A 15,613-nucleotide genomic window follows, 5' to 3' on the forward strand; every position below is an offset into this window, starting at 1 on the left:
TTTAACCTTGTTACCACCGGACAATAACTTTATTCTGTTACAAGCGTGAAATTAATTTCTGCACTGCATTAGTGAAGCGTGCAGAAAAGTGGGTGAAGGGAGAACTGCCATGCGCAAGTCGACGGCCGCAGGCCGCATGCTCAGAGTCAGAGCTGTCGGCACAACTCCGTGCACAGTCTGTCACAGCTGGATCACATTTGTTGCATGCATCTGTCTTGGTTACAATTTGGAACACCCTGGAGTGACGTGACGTCTATCACTAAAGTGCTCCGCCATCGTCTGTCATTCCAGACAGTTCCCACCGGCCATAGTAGCATAGTAGGAAGCGGAGTATGTGTGATTTCCAGTCATGTAATCGAGGTTTTCAGTTCGTTATCCCTATGGACTATTTTCCGGGTCCGCACCATGTCTTCGTAAATTGCGGATCGTCGCTTAAAAAGAAAAATCTCGAGGCCAGCTTTCCCTCAGTGCATGCAGCTTGCAAACGAAGTCAGAGTCCTTGTCAGACAACAAACTCTAGATTGCCACAACTGCTCCAAGAAGCAGCTCTTTTTCTTCAGACATTGCAGCTACCGAAATTCATGTGTCATGCCATTATGAAACGACAGCTGTCAGGCGTAAAGTACACACACTAAAGGCGCAATTTTTTGTTGTTTTTTTTTGTGTGCACAGCTACCATCCTTCAATGTTAAAAACTGCAGCCAGCCCATTTGCCAACTGTAACTTGTATTTTGCGATGGGAGCAGCGCAACATTGGGCAGACAAGTGTGAGGATAATCATACAGTGTCCAGCGATTAGCACAACTTGCGGTTTGCAGTAAAACGGTCAAAACCCCACATACTATACACCATACCTTAATCGCCATCTTGTGATGGCAAGGACATTGGAGTGACTCCTGGCATTGTTTTGTGTGCAATTGTTTTTGCTCTGTGTGCACTGCTACCACCCTTTAGGGTTAGAAGTGTCGAGCCCAGTTGCCAACTGTAACTCTTATTTTTGGCAGAGGGAGCAGCACAACATTGGGCAAGATGAGTAGGATTCATCATTGGAGATACACTAGGACCCCGCTATAATAAACTTGGATATAGTAGAATCTGGTATAGCAAAGTAAAACTGAAGTCCCAGTTTACCATCCATAGACCGCTGTACATTTTCCCCCTTTTATAGTAAGGATGTTTTTGATAAAATTCGTTTATAATAAAATGCGTGCAGCCACGGCGACATAGTTCCGACGAAATGGCATCACTGCGAGCACGTTACCTAGGATCGCATTTCTCTGAGAGAAAAAAAATATATACTTTTTTTTTTTTTTACCACTAGGCCTACCACCGAAAAGGAGCCAACATTATGTAGGCCTTGGAGCCGTGAAGGAAAGCATGCCGCGCGAGGCAGAAAAAGTTGGCTGTGGTTTTGCTCTGGTTAACCATAGTTTAATTGCGAAAGCAACAGCTGCATGGCTACACTTGTGGCCAAATGAAGAGTCGGATTCATAAGTTCACTCACCGGTGTTAGATCATTTTTATGCCACAGCCGGTCACATACAGAACAATTTTCCAAAGGGGTTGTTCCTGAAGCGGCGGTAAAACTCTCGCGTGGCCGACTCGTGATCGCCCACTCTTTGTGCAAAGTCTGCACGCCGACTACCTTCGATTAAACCACCACGATTAAACCAGCCAAACCCTCTTCCTTCTTTCTGGAGATGTGCAGCGCGCTCTTCATCCGTTTCTTCTGCACGCTGTCTCCTGAGCGTTTCGTTGCACTTGCCATTTGTGGCTACGGCATATGTGGAGCGAAAGCTTTGGCTGTGGGCGACCGAGCGTTGCATCGAACACAACCAGCATTCCGTTGAATGCATCAGATTTCACCGACGTTTTAGCTGGTGGTAGTAAAGCCATTTATTGCATCTAAATATAGGGACACTTAAGCTCCGCCTTTAAGGGTATGATGCGATAGCATAGGCTACCAGCCCACATATAAAGCCCCGCTATAACCAAGCTGTATGAACGTGCCTTAGTGGACTATAGGGGTAACATGAGTACCAGGGTCATGGCAGGCGAATTCTGACATAACCGTCCCATGTGAGACTAGAGACCCAAGTTGGCAGCTCGTGCCACGGTTTCGTTGCGCCAACCATTTGTGGCTGCGGCATACGAGCATACGCGACGAGCCGAGCTGGTTGGCGTAGTGTTGCATTGACACAGTGGTTGTCCCTCATGCAGGAGTGCTTGATGAAGATGTTACCGCACTAAAGCGATATCGAGTAAGGCGTGTTATCTTCAGTATAATATAGCTTATTGACATACTGATCTTTCGCATTACACCGGCCGCAACGCCAGCACGGCCAACGGTCGCCTATCACCGTAGTGAGAAGTTGTCGGCCCTGCAACGCCGATGGAACTGATCAGCGGATGGTTGTCCCATCTGTTTTGGTCGGATCGGAGGCCGAGCAAGAACTTGACACCCGATGAGTTAACGGCCTGAACAGCTGCGCTTGTCTGTAGCTTGACCGTGTTGGAAAAAAAGAAAACAAAAAGCTACACTTTATATGTTCCCCCTTGTCATCAGCAATGACTGGCCAGAAATGTTAGTTGGCGCTGAACTTCCGGCCCATTCAGTGACGAGTAGGCCTAGCGCAAGTACTTGGGGTTTGGGTCTGGAGTTTCGGCGATTACGGAGTTCGCATTCACAAGCTTTAGTGGTTGCATGTGGCCATCGAGTGTAGTTCTGGCAGTAGTGACCCCAAATCGACGACTGCTTACATCACAAAGCGAGTGCACATTGAGCGGGAAGTGTTGATGTGACCCTCTCTGGCAAGCGCAGCCGGCAGCTGTAGGTGCCGCTTGTGTGTACCCGGCGCAGGCAGAGGACGTAGCATCCACGGCACTTATTTGCAACGTAGTTGTAGTTTCTGAACAAATAATGGTGCAATCGGTGCGAAAAAAGTGGATACTTTTGGTATTGCTACCTCAGCTTGCATTTTATCTCGTGCGAACGAGCAGCACACATCCAATCATTGCAAAAGCTATGTAAACGAACACACTGGGGGCGCAGTCGTAAGCCGCGAATCGGCGTATTCCTGCGGGAGTTTATGGTTCACACACCAAAATACTAAATGGTGTATGCTTACTTTGAAGCACTCACAAGTCATTTGCTGGAAAAGCACTGGAAAAACTCGGAAGTCAGTCGCGCATGCGACTGCAGGAGAGGTGGCTACTGAGAGGCTCTTGTTCGGTGCGAGCATGCAGTGAAGCGCATTCGAATCGCGTTGGGTTTTTGCAAGGACGGGACTGAAGCGGCAGCGACACATGCTTTCGTGCGCTGGCTGTGACTAGACTGAACATAGTTTTGCAAAAATGCTTTACCAGCTGAAAGTAATTAAATCTAACTAATACGCGCATATAACAGCAAGTCAAGAGGTATCGCTTCGTTCAAAAGTTTTGTCTGTTCTTCTAATGTCACAAGGTGTGCTCTCGCGTCAAGGTATGCTTGTTTGAGATTTACTCTTAGTTTTTGGACTGAAACAGCGATGGCAATAGCTGTGCAATCAGGAAAATAATATTAACCCCTTCCCGCTTTCGCGGTGCATCTACACGGCGGAAGGAAACGTTGGACAAGTGCCTTTTTATATGCGAGAGAGCTTGTTGCTTTTAACAAGCTTACTCTCATAACATAAGAATAATACGCTTTTGATTGTATGCCTAAATTATACAGCATGAGCACGTCAATTTCGACCTCCTCGGCAATCTCTAGAAGCCCCAATAAAAGTCCGAGGATCACTAAGGTCGCATATTATAGTGAAGGCTTCTCAAAGAAAAGAGAATAGTATGTGAATAAAATATTTTTGCTGAAGAAAAAAAAAAACACTGTGACCACCATCCACGTGCACGGCGTGCATGCAAGAGTGCAGCTGACACCGCGAATAACAGACGATGTGGGAATATCTCGTTGTGACGTCAGCGGCCAGTGGTTGCCAGACCAGAAAGCTGATTCAGATATTACAGTCGACGGCTGATTTTTCGGACTCTCAACAGACCACAAAAATGTCCGAAAAATCGGGCAGTCCGGAAAAACAAATGTGCACCAAAAAGCTCAATTTATTGCCTATTAGTATTCACTTCGAGGCCGGAAAAAGACATGAATGCTTTTCTGCACTACGCTTCGCTTCCGTGCTAACAGGTCCATCTGAATTTCACTTGCATCAGCTCAGCTTGCGTCGGCTGCGCTGCTACAGGTGAGTCGTCGTCGTCCTCGTTCTCAGACTCCACAAGCACTTGGCGAATAATTCCTGTATCTATGAGCCCAGAGCACAGTTCCAACTGGTGGTCCACGTCTGTGAACTTTGAAAACGAGACGGCCAATGGAATTTCGACACCAGCAGTGCGAAGGTCGTGAATGACCTGCTCACTGCCTGACAGCTGCTCGACGACGCTCTCGTCCAAGGCAGCCAACTCGTCATTCAGCACAAATCCCGCGTCGCGGAAGCATTTGCGCAGCGTTGTGGGTGCTACAGACTTCCACGCATCAGCGAGGGTACTAAGTGCTCCAAGCAAATAGACAGAGTAGGTTTTCCCGCTGTCGAGGCACACCACAACCACCTACCACTGAATCACAACGACTCCGTTGAGTGCCTTTTCGCTGTCGCATTGCACGAAAAAAAAAATCTTATAAAATCCGGAAACAGAACTGAAGCCGATTCAATAAAATGCGAGCCACAGTAGCAACAGAACGTAGTTCTCGCATCAGCACGACCACGGCTAGGCCTACTCACTACGCTCAGCAACGCACGTGAAACGCACGGCAAACACACAGAGGAACAGGCAGTAGAAACGATCACCCTAAAAGAAAAAAAAAAAAAAAGCACTCTGGCAGCGACATTGTCCCGGAAACGGAAGCTGCTAGGCAAATATTATAGCCTCGATCCAGCGTGTTTAGCTGAGGAGGCACGCAAGACTGGCACCGGTTTCGAGGCTATCGAAGGAAAAAGTAAACAAACAAGATGGCGGCGACACCGCTCAAAATGTGTGGCAGTTGGCCCGGCTGACGCTTGGAATGTCCGAAAAATCGAATAACCCGCCTTAGAGTGTCTGAAATTTTGAGCAGCGTAATACATTGACTTTATAAGATATGTCCTGGGGCCGAGAAAAAGTCCGAATAATCAAGCATGTCCAAAAAATTGGGTGTCCGAAAAATCGGTCGTCGACTGTAATAATAAATATTCATTTTAAAACTATCTACTGCACCGAATGAGCTCAAGTTTCAAGGATTTATATTTTAACGTGTGAGGAGTGAAATGCAGTAATCAGTTTATGCTCAAATGTTAGCTGTCATGACCCCTTTAATGTGCATTTGGGATGCATACACTGCTTAAGGGCTTAAATTGCACAAAAAAAGAAAGCGTGCATTAAAGCCAAGTAAAGCGCATTTAGGGATTATTGTTCAGAGGCTTGCCTTGTCGGGTTATGTGCTTTGAGGGAGAATGAATGTGGTAAAATGTGTGTTACGAAGAGGAGGATACAAAATGCCCTTGTGTAGTGGGACGACAGCAACCTTCTCTCATTAATAATATCTTTATCATCTGTGAAAGTGAATTTTTTTCAGAGCTTGTTGTACATCAGAACTTTTTATTACATTATTACGATTACTACCTCCAAGATTGCTCTAGGTGGATCATTGCTGGTGGGCACAGCCCTAAGGACTCTGGGGACAAACTGAAGTTGGCCTAGACTATGCACGAAGTGGTTATGTAAAAAAGGCAGGCCGTGCTGTGCCCTGGTTGTGCATACTACTACAGCAAATGGGATAGGGAGCATTTTCTTTGTGGTTCTCTTAATTGAGCTCCCATTGAGACTTGCCTAGGCTTTGAGTCTGTCAGGCATCCATGCTTGTATGTGGGTGCACCTGTATTTTTGAGGTGAGCCCCAGGTCACGGGCATAGCTGTAAGCGACTTTGAGCCATTTCACCGTTTTTGATCATTTGCACAGGTGTAGAGAAATGGTAGATTGGCCTCTGACAATAGACCCTTTTCATAAATGCTGAGTCGGCTTCACTTCTATGCTGCATTCTCCACTAATGGCGGTTAACAATGTTTTAGAACATTATATGGTAATAATTCATGTTGTTTATGCATCAGCATATGTTCACATAGTTCCCCTAGCAGCACTACATATATCTCTATAGCAGTAACATGCAATTTTAACTCTATATCGCCGTTTGTCTGGCAGCCAGTGACAGCATGTTTGGGGCAGGATGCAGTGTGGGAAAACCTACTTAATGATTTATCTATCAGAAACACATATTTTGTGTGTTTCTGATGTTTTGCATTTTGTATAATAGTCCCATTAGTTTGCCCACTCCTGTAAGAGCCTAACAAGGCTTACGGTATGCTTAAATAAAGAAATAAAAATAAAAATCTGAGGGGTCTATTGATCACTTACTTCCTAACCCCCAATTCCTTGTGGCCTCGAGCCATCTACAGAAGGAATTGAATTGGTCTCTGTGCTAGAGGGAATTAAAGAACAAAAAAATTGCCGACGATTACGTTACTTCCTAATGTGAAATTTGAGCGCAGCTCATCAGTTGTTTCACCTTTTTGTTAGATTGAGGCAAACATTTCGAGCAAGGCACGTATGTACAATTGCAGACATTTTTTTTTTTTTTTTTCACACATATTCCTTTAATAAGCACTCCACTAACAGTTCTTGGCTGTCATGAAAGAAACTTTGTGGTCGGAGAAATGAAGAGAGCAATTAATTTATCAGGAGGTTGCGGGAGGCAGTGCGTGGGCCCATAGGAGCGTTGAGCGACGAATAGATAGCGACTGACTGATGCCGCTTACACCGCTTGCGAGTGAAGCGAGTGAGAACGGGATGCACGCACCGTGATCAGCCGGCATTTCGTTAACCGTAGAGCACCCTCGCCGCCACGCAAGAAGAGGGGGGTCCCCTCCTCCTCTTTCTGCATGGCGGCGACTGTGTTCTACACAGTCACGTTGCCTTGACTTGCTAGCGGCGTCTGTCAATCGCTGCGAGCGCTGCCTCAGGCAACCCCCCTCCTTTCCTCGTGTTCTCCGGTTGCTTCCCATCATTGGCCGCTGAGTGTACCCCCCCCCCCCCCCCCCCTTCTCTTCCTGCGAGGCTCCGGTTCCGAAGCACCGGCTCGAACTAGGGGGATGAAAGGGGGGCGCAGAGGGTTACGAGGCCGCCACCGCCGCCGCGAAACCCAGGAACAGATGCCAAAGAGGTGCGCTCTAAAATGAGTGGACACCGTAGACCAGACAGCCAGAAATCAGGCAAAAAGAAGTAAAAATGTGACTGTATGATGTACCTGATAGTTTAGAATTAAGCATTGTCCACATTTAAGGTGACTACGCATCACGACTGCTAACATTTTGTTTTATCATGCAAGGAATCTAAAACAAACAAAGGAATGTGGAAAATAAGCAGTACAAACCCACAGAGGTCGATGCCATCACCCTCAACACAAGCTTGGATCAGAATTGTGGGACAGAGTATTTCGATTTGACTCACATTTTTTTCAGCACTGAAAGTGTTCCTTGGGGCTAAAGAAACATAAGCGTAGCCACGAAAGGCTTACAAATAGATTGTACTGAGGACGAAAACCCGATGAAGTCGTTCTTACTGTTCTTTTAAAATTGTTGTTTGCATTGTGCGTGTTGAATTCAGCGTCGAAGTGCACTGGGTTGAGGAGCTCAGAGCTTAAACTGGTTGTTACCATTATGTCAATGCAGGTATGTCGAGGCAAAGCCAGACAGGGTGACCGTGGTCTTCAGCACCATATTCAAGGATGAGGGCGACGTCGTTCTCGGAAAAGTATTCATGCAGGTAAGGCCACTTGCATAGTTGACTGAAACTCGGTACAGCTCCTTTTATAAGTACGTGCAAACAGCGTGAATGAGACCACATTGAGGAATGGAGCCATACTTACATTGCCTACGATAGTGTGCGCCGAGTTTTAATAGGGGCTGTCAAAGCCTGTCCTCAGGTTTATTTTTCTAAATTAATCAAAGCCGAATCTTTCTGTAAGGCAAACGATGGGGATTCTGCACTGTACGATCACTTTTGCTTTCTGCCATTGCGGCCATTGCTGGACAGACACACTCTCTACTCTAGCATCCACTCCAAATGCGCTGAGTGTCCAGCCTTTTTCCAGTCCTTTGCAGTTGCAGTGAAGCCCGGTTAACAAGGAAAGCTTCCTGCCTGAAAAACCTGCCGCCACACTTGTACGAAGTGGTGATGTTATTCTCCCTAAAACTATGATTGGTCACCGTGCTCCGGAGACAGCACTTTGATGAGAAACTTAGTGCTGTAGAAGTCAGTTCAGTTCAGTTCAGGCGTTCAGTCGTGTCCGACTCTTCGTGACCCTATGGACCATGTCACGCCACGCTTTCCGGTCTCTCACTATCTTCTTAACATCACATAGCTTCATCTGCAATGCCTCGAGAATGCCATCTAACCATCGCGTTCGCTGCCTACCCCTTCTCCGGCGACCCTCAACCTTTCCCAACATCAAATCTTTCTCCAGCGACTCCTCTCTTCTCATCAGATGACCAAAGTAGCTGAGCTTTAACTTTAGAATTTGACCCTCCAATGAGCAGTCAGGGTTTATGGTCGACAATATCGACTGATTTGATCTTCTGGCAGTCCAAGGAACTCTTAAGAGTCTTCGCCAGCACCACAATTCAAACGCGTCAATTCTTCGGCGGTCAGCCTTTTTCACAGTCCAACTCTCGCATCCATACATCACAACTGGAAAGACCATAGCACGGGTTATACGGATCTTGGTTGGCAGACTAATGTCTCTGCTCTTTACTAGGCGGTCAAGGCTAACCATTGCTCTCTTTCCCAGAAGCAGGCGTCTCCTAATTTCATGGCTGCAGTCTCCTTCCGAGGTAATCTTGGCGCCCAAGAACAGAAAATCTGTCACAGCTTCCACTTCTTGTCCATTGATGCTCCAGGACTTGATAGGGCAAGACGCCATGATCTTCGTCTTTTTAATGTTCAGTTTAAGCCCAAACTTCTCACTCTCTTCTTGTACGCGCATCAGAAGTCTCTTGAGTTCCACTTCACTTTCTGCCATTAAAGTGGTATCATCCGCATATCTAAGGTTGTTGATACGTTTTCCAGCAATCTTCACTCCAGCTGAAGACTCGTCCAGACCGGCCTTCCTCATGATGCACTCTGCATATAGGTTAAATAGGCAGGGCGACAGTATGCAGCCTTGCCTCACCCCTTTCTCAATCGGAAACCAATCAGTAAGACCATGCCCAGTTCTGACTGTGGCCTCTTGCCCTTCATACAGGTTCCTGAGGAGACAGATGAGGTGAATTGGAACTCCCATCTCTCGGAGAGCTTGCCACAATCTGCTGTGATCTACGCAGTCAAACGCTTTCGCATAATCAATAAAGCAGAAGTAAATGGGTTTCTGGAACTCTCTTGCTTTTTCCATGATCCAGCGAAGGTTGGCAATTTGGTCTCTAGTTCCTCTGCCCTTGCGAAACCCAGCTTGCACGTCCGGAAGCTCCCGATCCACATACTGCTGCAGCCTACCTTGCAGGATTTTTAACATCACCTTGCTAGTAAGAAGTAAGAAGTATTAAATTTAGAGATAAAATTTTTACCACTAGGTGACATTCACATTGTACTTAAAAGGGACTTTGGATTGCTCGGCTTGCATTAATGGTGAGCAACTGAGCCGTAGTGCCTCTAAATGGCACTCTCAAGTGGACACTCGCACTTCATGATGCCACTTGCTCCCTTGATCTCGGTGCATGCCTCAAGTGCTTTGTTTTCTGGCCAGAGCTGGATGATGCAGTACAGCAAGGTGTGCTAACCAAACGCAAAATTTCTCCATGCCATTCATGGTTCGAGCATAAGGTGTTGAAAGGAAAAAACACAGCGTGGAAAACCAATACATTGTGCCTACTCCAGTTTTGGCAGACTTTGTCGGGCAGCTTACAAATGCTGCTTGGTCGTCATGTTTGTCATAAGTCGACTCAACTTTTGTGCCACTGCAGAAGGTTGCTTTTCAGAGGTAATGACCTCGTGAAGAAACGGCTGCCGAGCACACATACAGTAATAGGGCGTCAGCGCCAGAGCAACTGACTGCATTGCTCATCCAAAGATGCTCTTCTTTTTTTCCCTGACTTAAAATGTGTACTAATGGCACAATTTTGAGTTGCAGAAGAATAATTGGCAGTTCTAGTTTAACAACACTTTGTGGTATGCTTTCAAGTTAGTTGAAATGATTGTTACTCTAGTCTGTGAGTGCCTGGGACTGTCATTACTGCCATGGCATTTTACCCGCCATGAGCTGTGATGTGTCCATTCTCCTTTGAATTAAAAGACCGTGTCAAAGGCAGTATTGCATCTATTCCTAAGGCGAAGCTTAACCGTCTTTATGTTAACGAAATCAACTGTAAAGGGTGTCAGGTACACATTGCCTCATGAAGCCTCAGTTCGGAGGCTTATGTCTCTAAACGAGAAATTGTTATTCAGAAAAAAGCTTTTGTCCGCAACGTGCAGCACGTGTGCCTTGTCTCCTCGCCACTGTTTTCGCAGAGCAAAGATACTGCCTCTGCAACGAACGACATAGACACGATTAACTTCAGAGTAATACATCATCTAGGCTCGCGCACTGCGCATGCACTGCCTGCACCAAGCTAAATTAAGAGAGAAAACGCGCTTTGGGTCGCCGACATGCTCGAGCCAGAAGTTTGCAAAGTAGTGCATGCCGGGCGTAGTCACAGATAAAGAGCACTATTCCAACTCGTCTTTCTGGTTACCATAATCGGGAGGCACCCTGTACGATGTATCAACTCTGCTCAAAATACAATTGTGTCGTGAGTGGTGGCTTTTTCTTTTCTGTCATCAGCAAAATGAAACTCTCATTGCTTTCAAGTAAATATGGCACTGAGAGCCATACTTTTTCCCGCAGCATGTTGGCATCCTTTTCAGTTACTGTAAGCACAGGGTTACAGTGTGTTTGTGATACACAGGAACAAAGGTTATCAGCAGAGCTTTGGAGACACATGTCCAGACACTTTACCAGTTAACAGTGCACAACCTTATTGAGCGCACCATAGTAGGCATAACAATTTTCATAGGTCCAACGCTTAGGAGAATCCCCCAAGGTGGAGTAGATGTGTAATAAGGGAGTAATTACTCGTTGATATGCACCCAAACACAGCCATAGGGTTATAAAGGAAAGCTATACAGCGTTTTCAGAAACTAGGTTGTTAAAGAAAAATGTGTCCTGGTCCAAGCCAAATTTTGGTGGATGCAAGCATGCACATGTAGATGTGTGTGCATGCTGAACTTCATCACACATCTTCAGTGGGTGTCACTATCATCGCACACTTGGTTATTCCTTCTGGAGATCTTCAGTATTGGAGTATTTGTACCATTTGTCCGCTGCTTTTCTCTGTGAGAAAAAAAAAAAAAAAAAGTATTGTTTTTTGTTTTTTCTTAACAGCATTGTTTTATATGTTACGCTGATATCATCACCACCACACTCTTTGCATGCTGCAGGAATTCAAGGAAGGCCGCAAGGCAAGCCACACGGCCCCCCAGGTGCTGTTCAGCCACCGCGAGCCTCCCAAGGAGCTTGAGAACACGGACGCCCGTGTCGGCAACAGCATCGGCTACATCACCTTTGGTAGGGCTTTTCTCTCTCTCTTTTACCTACTTACTTAAAGTGACTTTTGACCATGCACACATCACCAAAGAGCTGTGCACTACCTGCTAACTTGTGCTCTGTACCATTGCTGGGTAGTCGCTAAGTGCAAATGTTACATCAAGAGGAGAGACAGTGCACATTGCTTTATAAATAGGACCTTTATTCTGGGGCAACAATGAACGTTAAAAGCTTGGAATAGCTTAGTTGTGTGCAGATGGTGGACCGCAATTTGGCACAGAGGAAAGTGGTTCGGAAAAGGCCACCTCGCACTTGTAGTGCAATCACCACATCGAGCGCATGAAAGCCGAGTAATGAACTGCACCAACACAGTCAGCACCTGGCTTTTGCAAACACTTTTTTTTTTTTTTTTTTTTTTTTTTTTTTTTTTTTCAACTCCGTTCAGAGCGCAGTGCAGTCACTTGCAGGAAAGAGAATGAAAGGTATAAGGTATATCACTAGTACTAAAGGCCTTCCGTGTTGAGCACCTCATGTGTTTTCGAGGATTTGTATCGTCGTGCTCTGCTGTGTCCCTGCAGCATTTGTGATGCCAGAATCTGTCAGTGAATAAAGTGGGCAATGTTTGAATAGACACTGAGTGCGAATTTATGTTGGCCTATGTATCCTTTGATTACCGAGGCAGCATCCACCGAAAGCAGCTTTCGTGAGCTTGAGAGAGGGGCAAAAGAATCAAGTGTGAGGCATTGGTTCCGCCAAGGCAGCACTAACTATCGACCAAATGTTTGGGTGCGCCGGTAATGCACTAGTTCTGTATAAGCCCAGGCATTGCCAAGACAGTGCCAATTTGGATCGTGGTGTATGTGTTGCCTGGTATGTGCGGCTTCTCGAAGCCATCCAGTGCCCTTTGGTGATCGCAGAGTCCCTGACGCTCTTGGCGTCGTCATAAGTGCCATGAGTTTGAATTGTGGGGCAGAAGAAAAATGTTACACTTTAACCTTTCAATTTCTCAGCAATAAATTTGTCTTTTGCTGTCAAATGCATATCAGCAAAGCCATACCTGCCAACTCTTCCGAGTTTTTCGTAAAATGTACGAATTTTGACCAGTCTTACGGTTTTAGGAATTTTGCGTGAAATTTTACATAAAATGCTTTATTTTCGGAAGAAAAAAGTGTGGAACACTATTATGGTACCTTTCGCGGTCACGAGAGGGCATCACATATTCGTGATATCATCAGCAGCTCCAAATGTTGTAGTGACTTCTGTCGTCTACGGGGGGGGGGGGACACGAATCCTTATCCAAAACTCAATACCGCCTCCGCTAGGCTAGTGGCTGATTATCAGGCTGGTCAGGCCTCCATGCTGATGCGGCCTCCGCAAACCTTTGTTCATGTGTTTGGATGACTTTGGTATTGGCCCCCGTTTTTGTGTGATCTGCGGCCGCATCAGACGCAGTGAGACTGGTGTTTTAACAGTAGCGGTTTTGCGGTGCAGTGGCGGGCTCAAAGCCGTGATAGTACTTCCAAGTAGTTTTGAAGTTGTACACGTCAGAATTTTCATGTTTTGTGCCATATAAGAAAGGAGAGAAGTTCGGATTTTGCATCACGTGTGCCTGTGATGTTAACATTTCACATGGTGACAAGTCCGATATCAAGATCCACATCGCTTCGAAAAAGCGCCAAGGATACGAGTGAGCTGTGTAAGCTAGCCAAGCCTGACAAGTTTTGTATGCAGTGATAGCGACCTCGGTGTTATTCGTGCAAAATGCCATATCATGGCATTTTTAGTTGACCACAACATCCCGCTAAGTGTCAGTGATCACTCTGGACCACTTTTAGCAGGTAAAGTCAGCAACCGTAAAAGCATTGCAAGAATAAATCGTGACCCAATGGAGTTTTCGCTCATTACTCTACAGAGCACGGATTTCGCATGTGGGTGAGCGAGCAAGCTTGTCGTTAAAATAAATTCTTGGAACGTGAAGATTTCAAAATTGGTACAGCCTTCGCGACCGGGGGGGGGGACTTTTTTTTTAAGTTTAATAATAGCACCAATTATTATCATTAAACTGAGAATAAAAAAGCTCCCCCCTGCCCCCTTCCCCGTCGCAAAGGTTTTACTAATTTTGCAATCTTCAGGTTGGTAGGTATGGCAAAGCCAAAAGGATCCAAGGCATCTATTGTGATGAAACGAAAATGGATGTAATTTTCATTGGCATTTCTTTAAAGGAGTATAGACGCCAAATTTTAATGGCATTTTTCTTCTTCTCAGTGATGCGTAAAACATTCCTGTATATGGATCACCACATGGTTTTCGCCTGTGATCACTAAATAATTTATAATTGAATTTTCTTTTCTCACAAATATCGGTTTCAGTTTTAGCAGCCGAGAGATGGCCGCGACTTCAGAATTACTGACCCTTCGCTTGTTGTGATTGTTGTTCATTAAGCAGGCTGACTTTAGCGTTTGTTGTGAATGAAAAAAAACAGAGGTATGATTATATCACTGTTTTTTCATCCCTTATGTGACCTAGACTTGACTTGATGTCACAGCCATCGCTCGGCTGTTGAAACTGAAACAGGTGAGAAAATAAATTTGATTATAAATTGTTCAGCGGTCATAGGCAATAATCATGTGGTGATCCATGTACAGTAATTTCATGCACATCAGTACAAAGGATAAAACACGAACCCAATATTTAGGTGTCTATACTCTTTTGAAAGCAGTAATCATATTCGTTAGTAGTACAAAGACTGCTAGAAGTTTTTGAAAAGCATTGTGTTATGGTACCTTTGTGTTACCACATACCTTTGTGTTATGGTATGTGGTGTATTGAGTTTAAGGCCCTAAGGTCGCACTAGGGCTGTGAGAGGTGCTGTCGTGAGAGGTGCTGCCCAGGGTTAATTTGGACCTCATGGGGTTCTCCAGTATGCACTAGCTTGGAAAAGTACACTAGTATTATTGCTTTTTGTCTCCGTGGCAGATGCCTCTTTCTTTACGACAAAAGAGCAGTTGTTTCAGAGATGTCCCTTAGTGGCTGATTTTTTGACAGCAGACATGTTTTGGGGTTTCGTGAAAACAAGTAGGTACGAGGTGTGACACAAAAAAAAAAAAACGAGCCTAGTTCAATAAATTATTGTACTCACAGAATCAGTTCTCTGTGACATTATCACCTTCAAAGTAGCCGCCTTCAGCATTCATACACTTACGCATTCGGTGCTGCCACTGCTGGTAACAGTTCTGGAACGGGGTTTTTGGAAGGCCCTTCAGGAGATTCTTCGTTTTTGCCTGAACCTCTTCAACTGAGGTAAACTGGTTTCTCTTTAAGCAAGATTTAACTTAGGAAATAGAAAAAAAAGTCGCATGGAGCCAAATCAGGCGAATAAGGAGGATGCTTCATTACAGTAACGTTTTTGCTGGTCACAAACTGCTTGACAGATAGGGCCGTGTGAGCGGATGCATTCTCCTGGTGCAACAGCCATCCATCACTCCACAACTGTGACCTTTTTTTTTCGTAATTTTTTCACGAAGTCTTTTTAGTACTTCAATATAGTAATAATAATTAACAGTCTGACCACTGGGAACCCACTCAATTATTAAAGATTCTACTCTTTTTTTCAAGCTACACACTTTGTCTCGTTTATTTTGTGTCACACCTTGTATACTTTCATAACAAACATGACCACACATTGAGCAGACCCTCTCCATTTCTAATCAATAAAGCTTCAAAAAAACATTTTTGACAGTGTAAATCTTATCTTGTATGATAGCACATCTACCAAATTAGAACAGCCTTTTATGACAAGAAAAGTGTACCTGTTATGTGAGTAACTGTTCTAGTGTTCCTTCAGAGTACTGAATCGGCATTCACTCTGCAAAGCGTCCCTTGATACTTCATACATCATTGTTAAGCTGAATTCTAACCCTGCATAGATTTTTGCGGTTCTCTTAAATGTCCTCAGGGGT

General features: G+C 45.2%; 1 protein-coding gene across 1 annotated transcript in view; it reads left to right on the forward strand.

Moving 5' to 3' along the window:
- Arpc2 (Actin-related protein 2/3 complex, subunit 2) overlaps positions 1-15,613 on the forward strand; it is a 40,199-nt gene that overhangs the window by 11,043 nt on the left and 13,543 nt on the right. The window contains exons 6-7 of the mRNA XM_084595186.1: positions 7,750-7,843; positions 11,549-11,675. Of these exons, the coding sequence (XP_084451312.1) occupies positions 7,750-7,843; positions 11,549-11,675 (221 nt within the window). The remainder of the gene's footprint in view (positions 1-7,749; positions 7,844-11,548; positions 11,676-15,613) is intronic.

This window comes from Amblyomma maculatum, chromosome 2 (genome assembly GCF_055883805.1).
Source record: "Amblyomma maculatum isolate TAMU_Amacu chromosome 2, ASM5588380v1, whole genome shotgun sequence".
Classification (NCBI taxonomy): Eukaryota; Metazoa; Arthropoda; class Arachnida; order Ixodida; family Ixodidae; genus Amblyomma; species Amblyomma maculatum.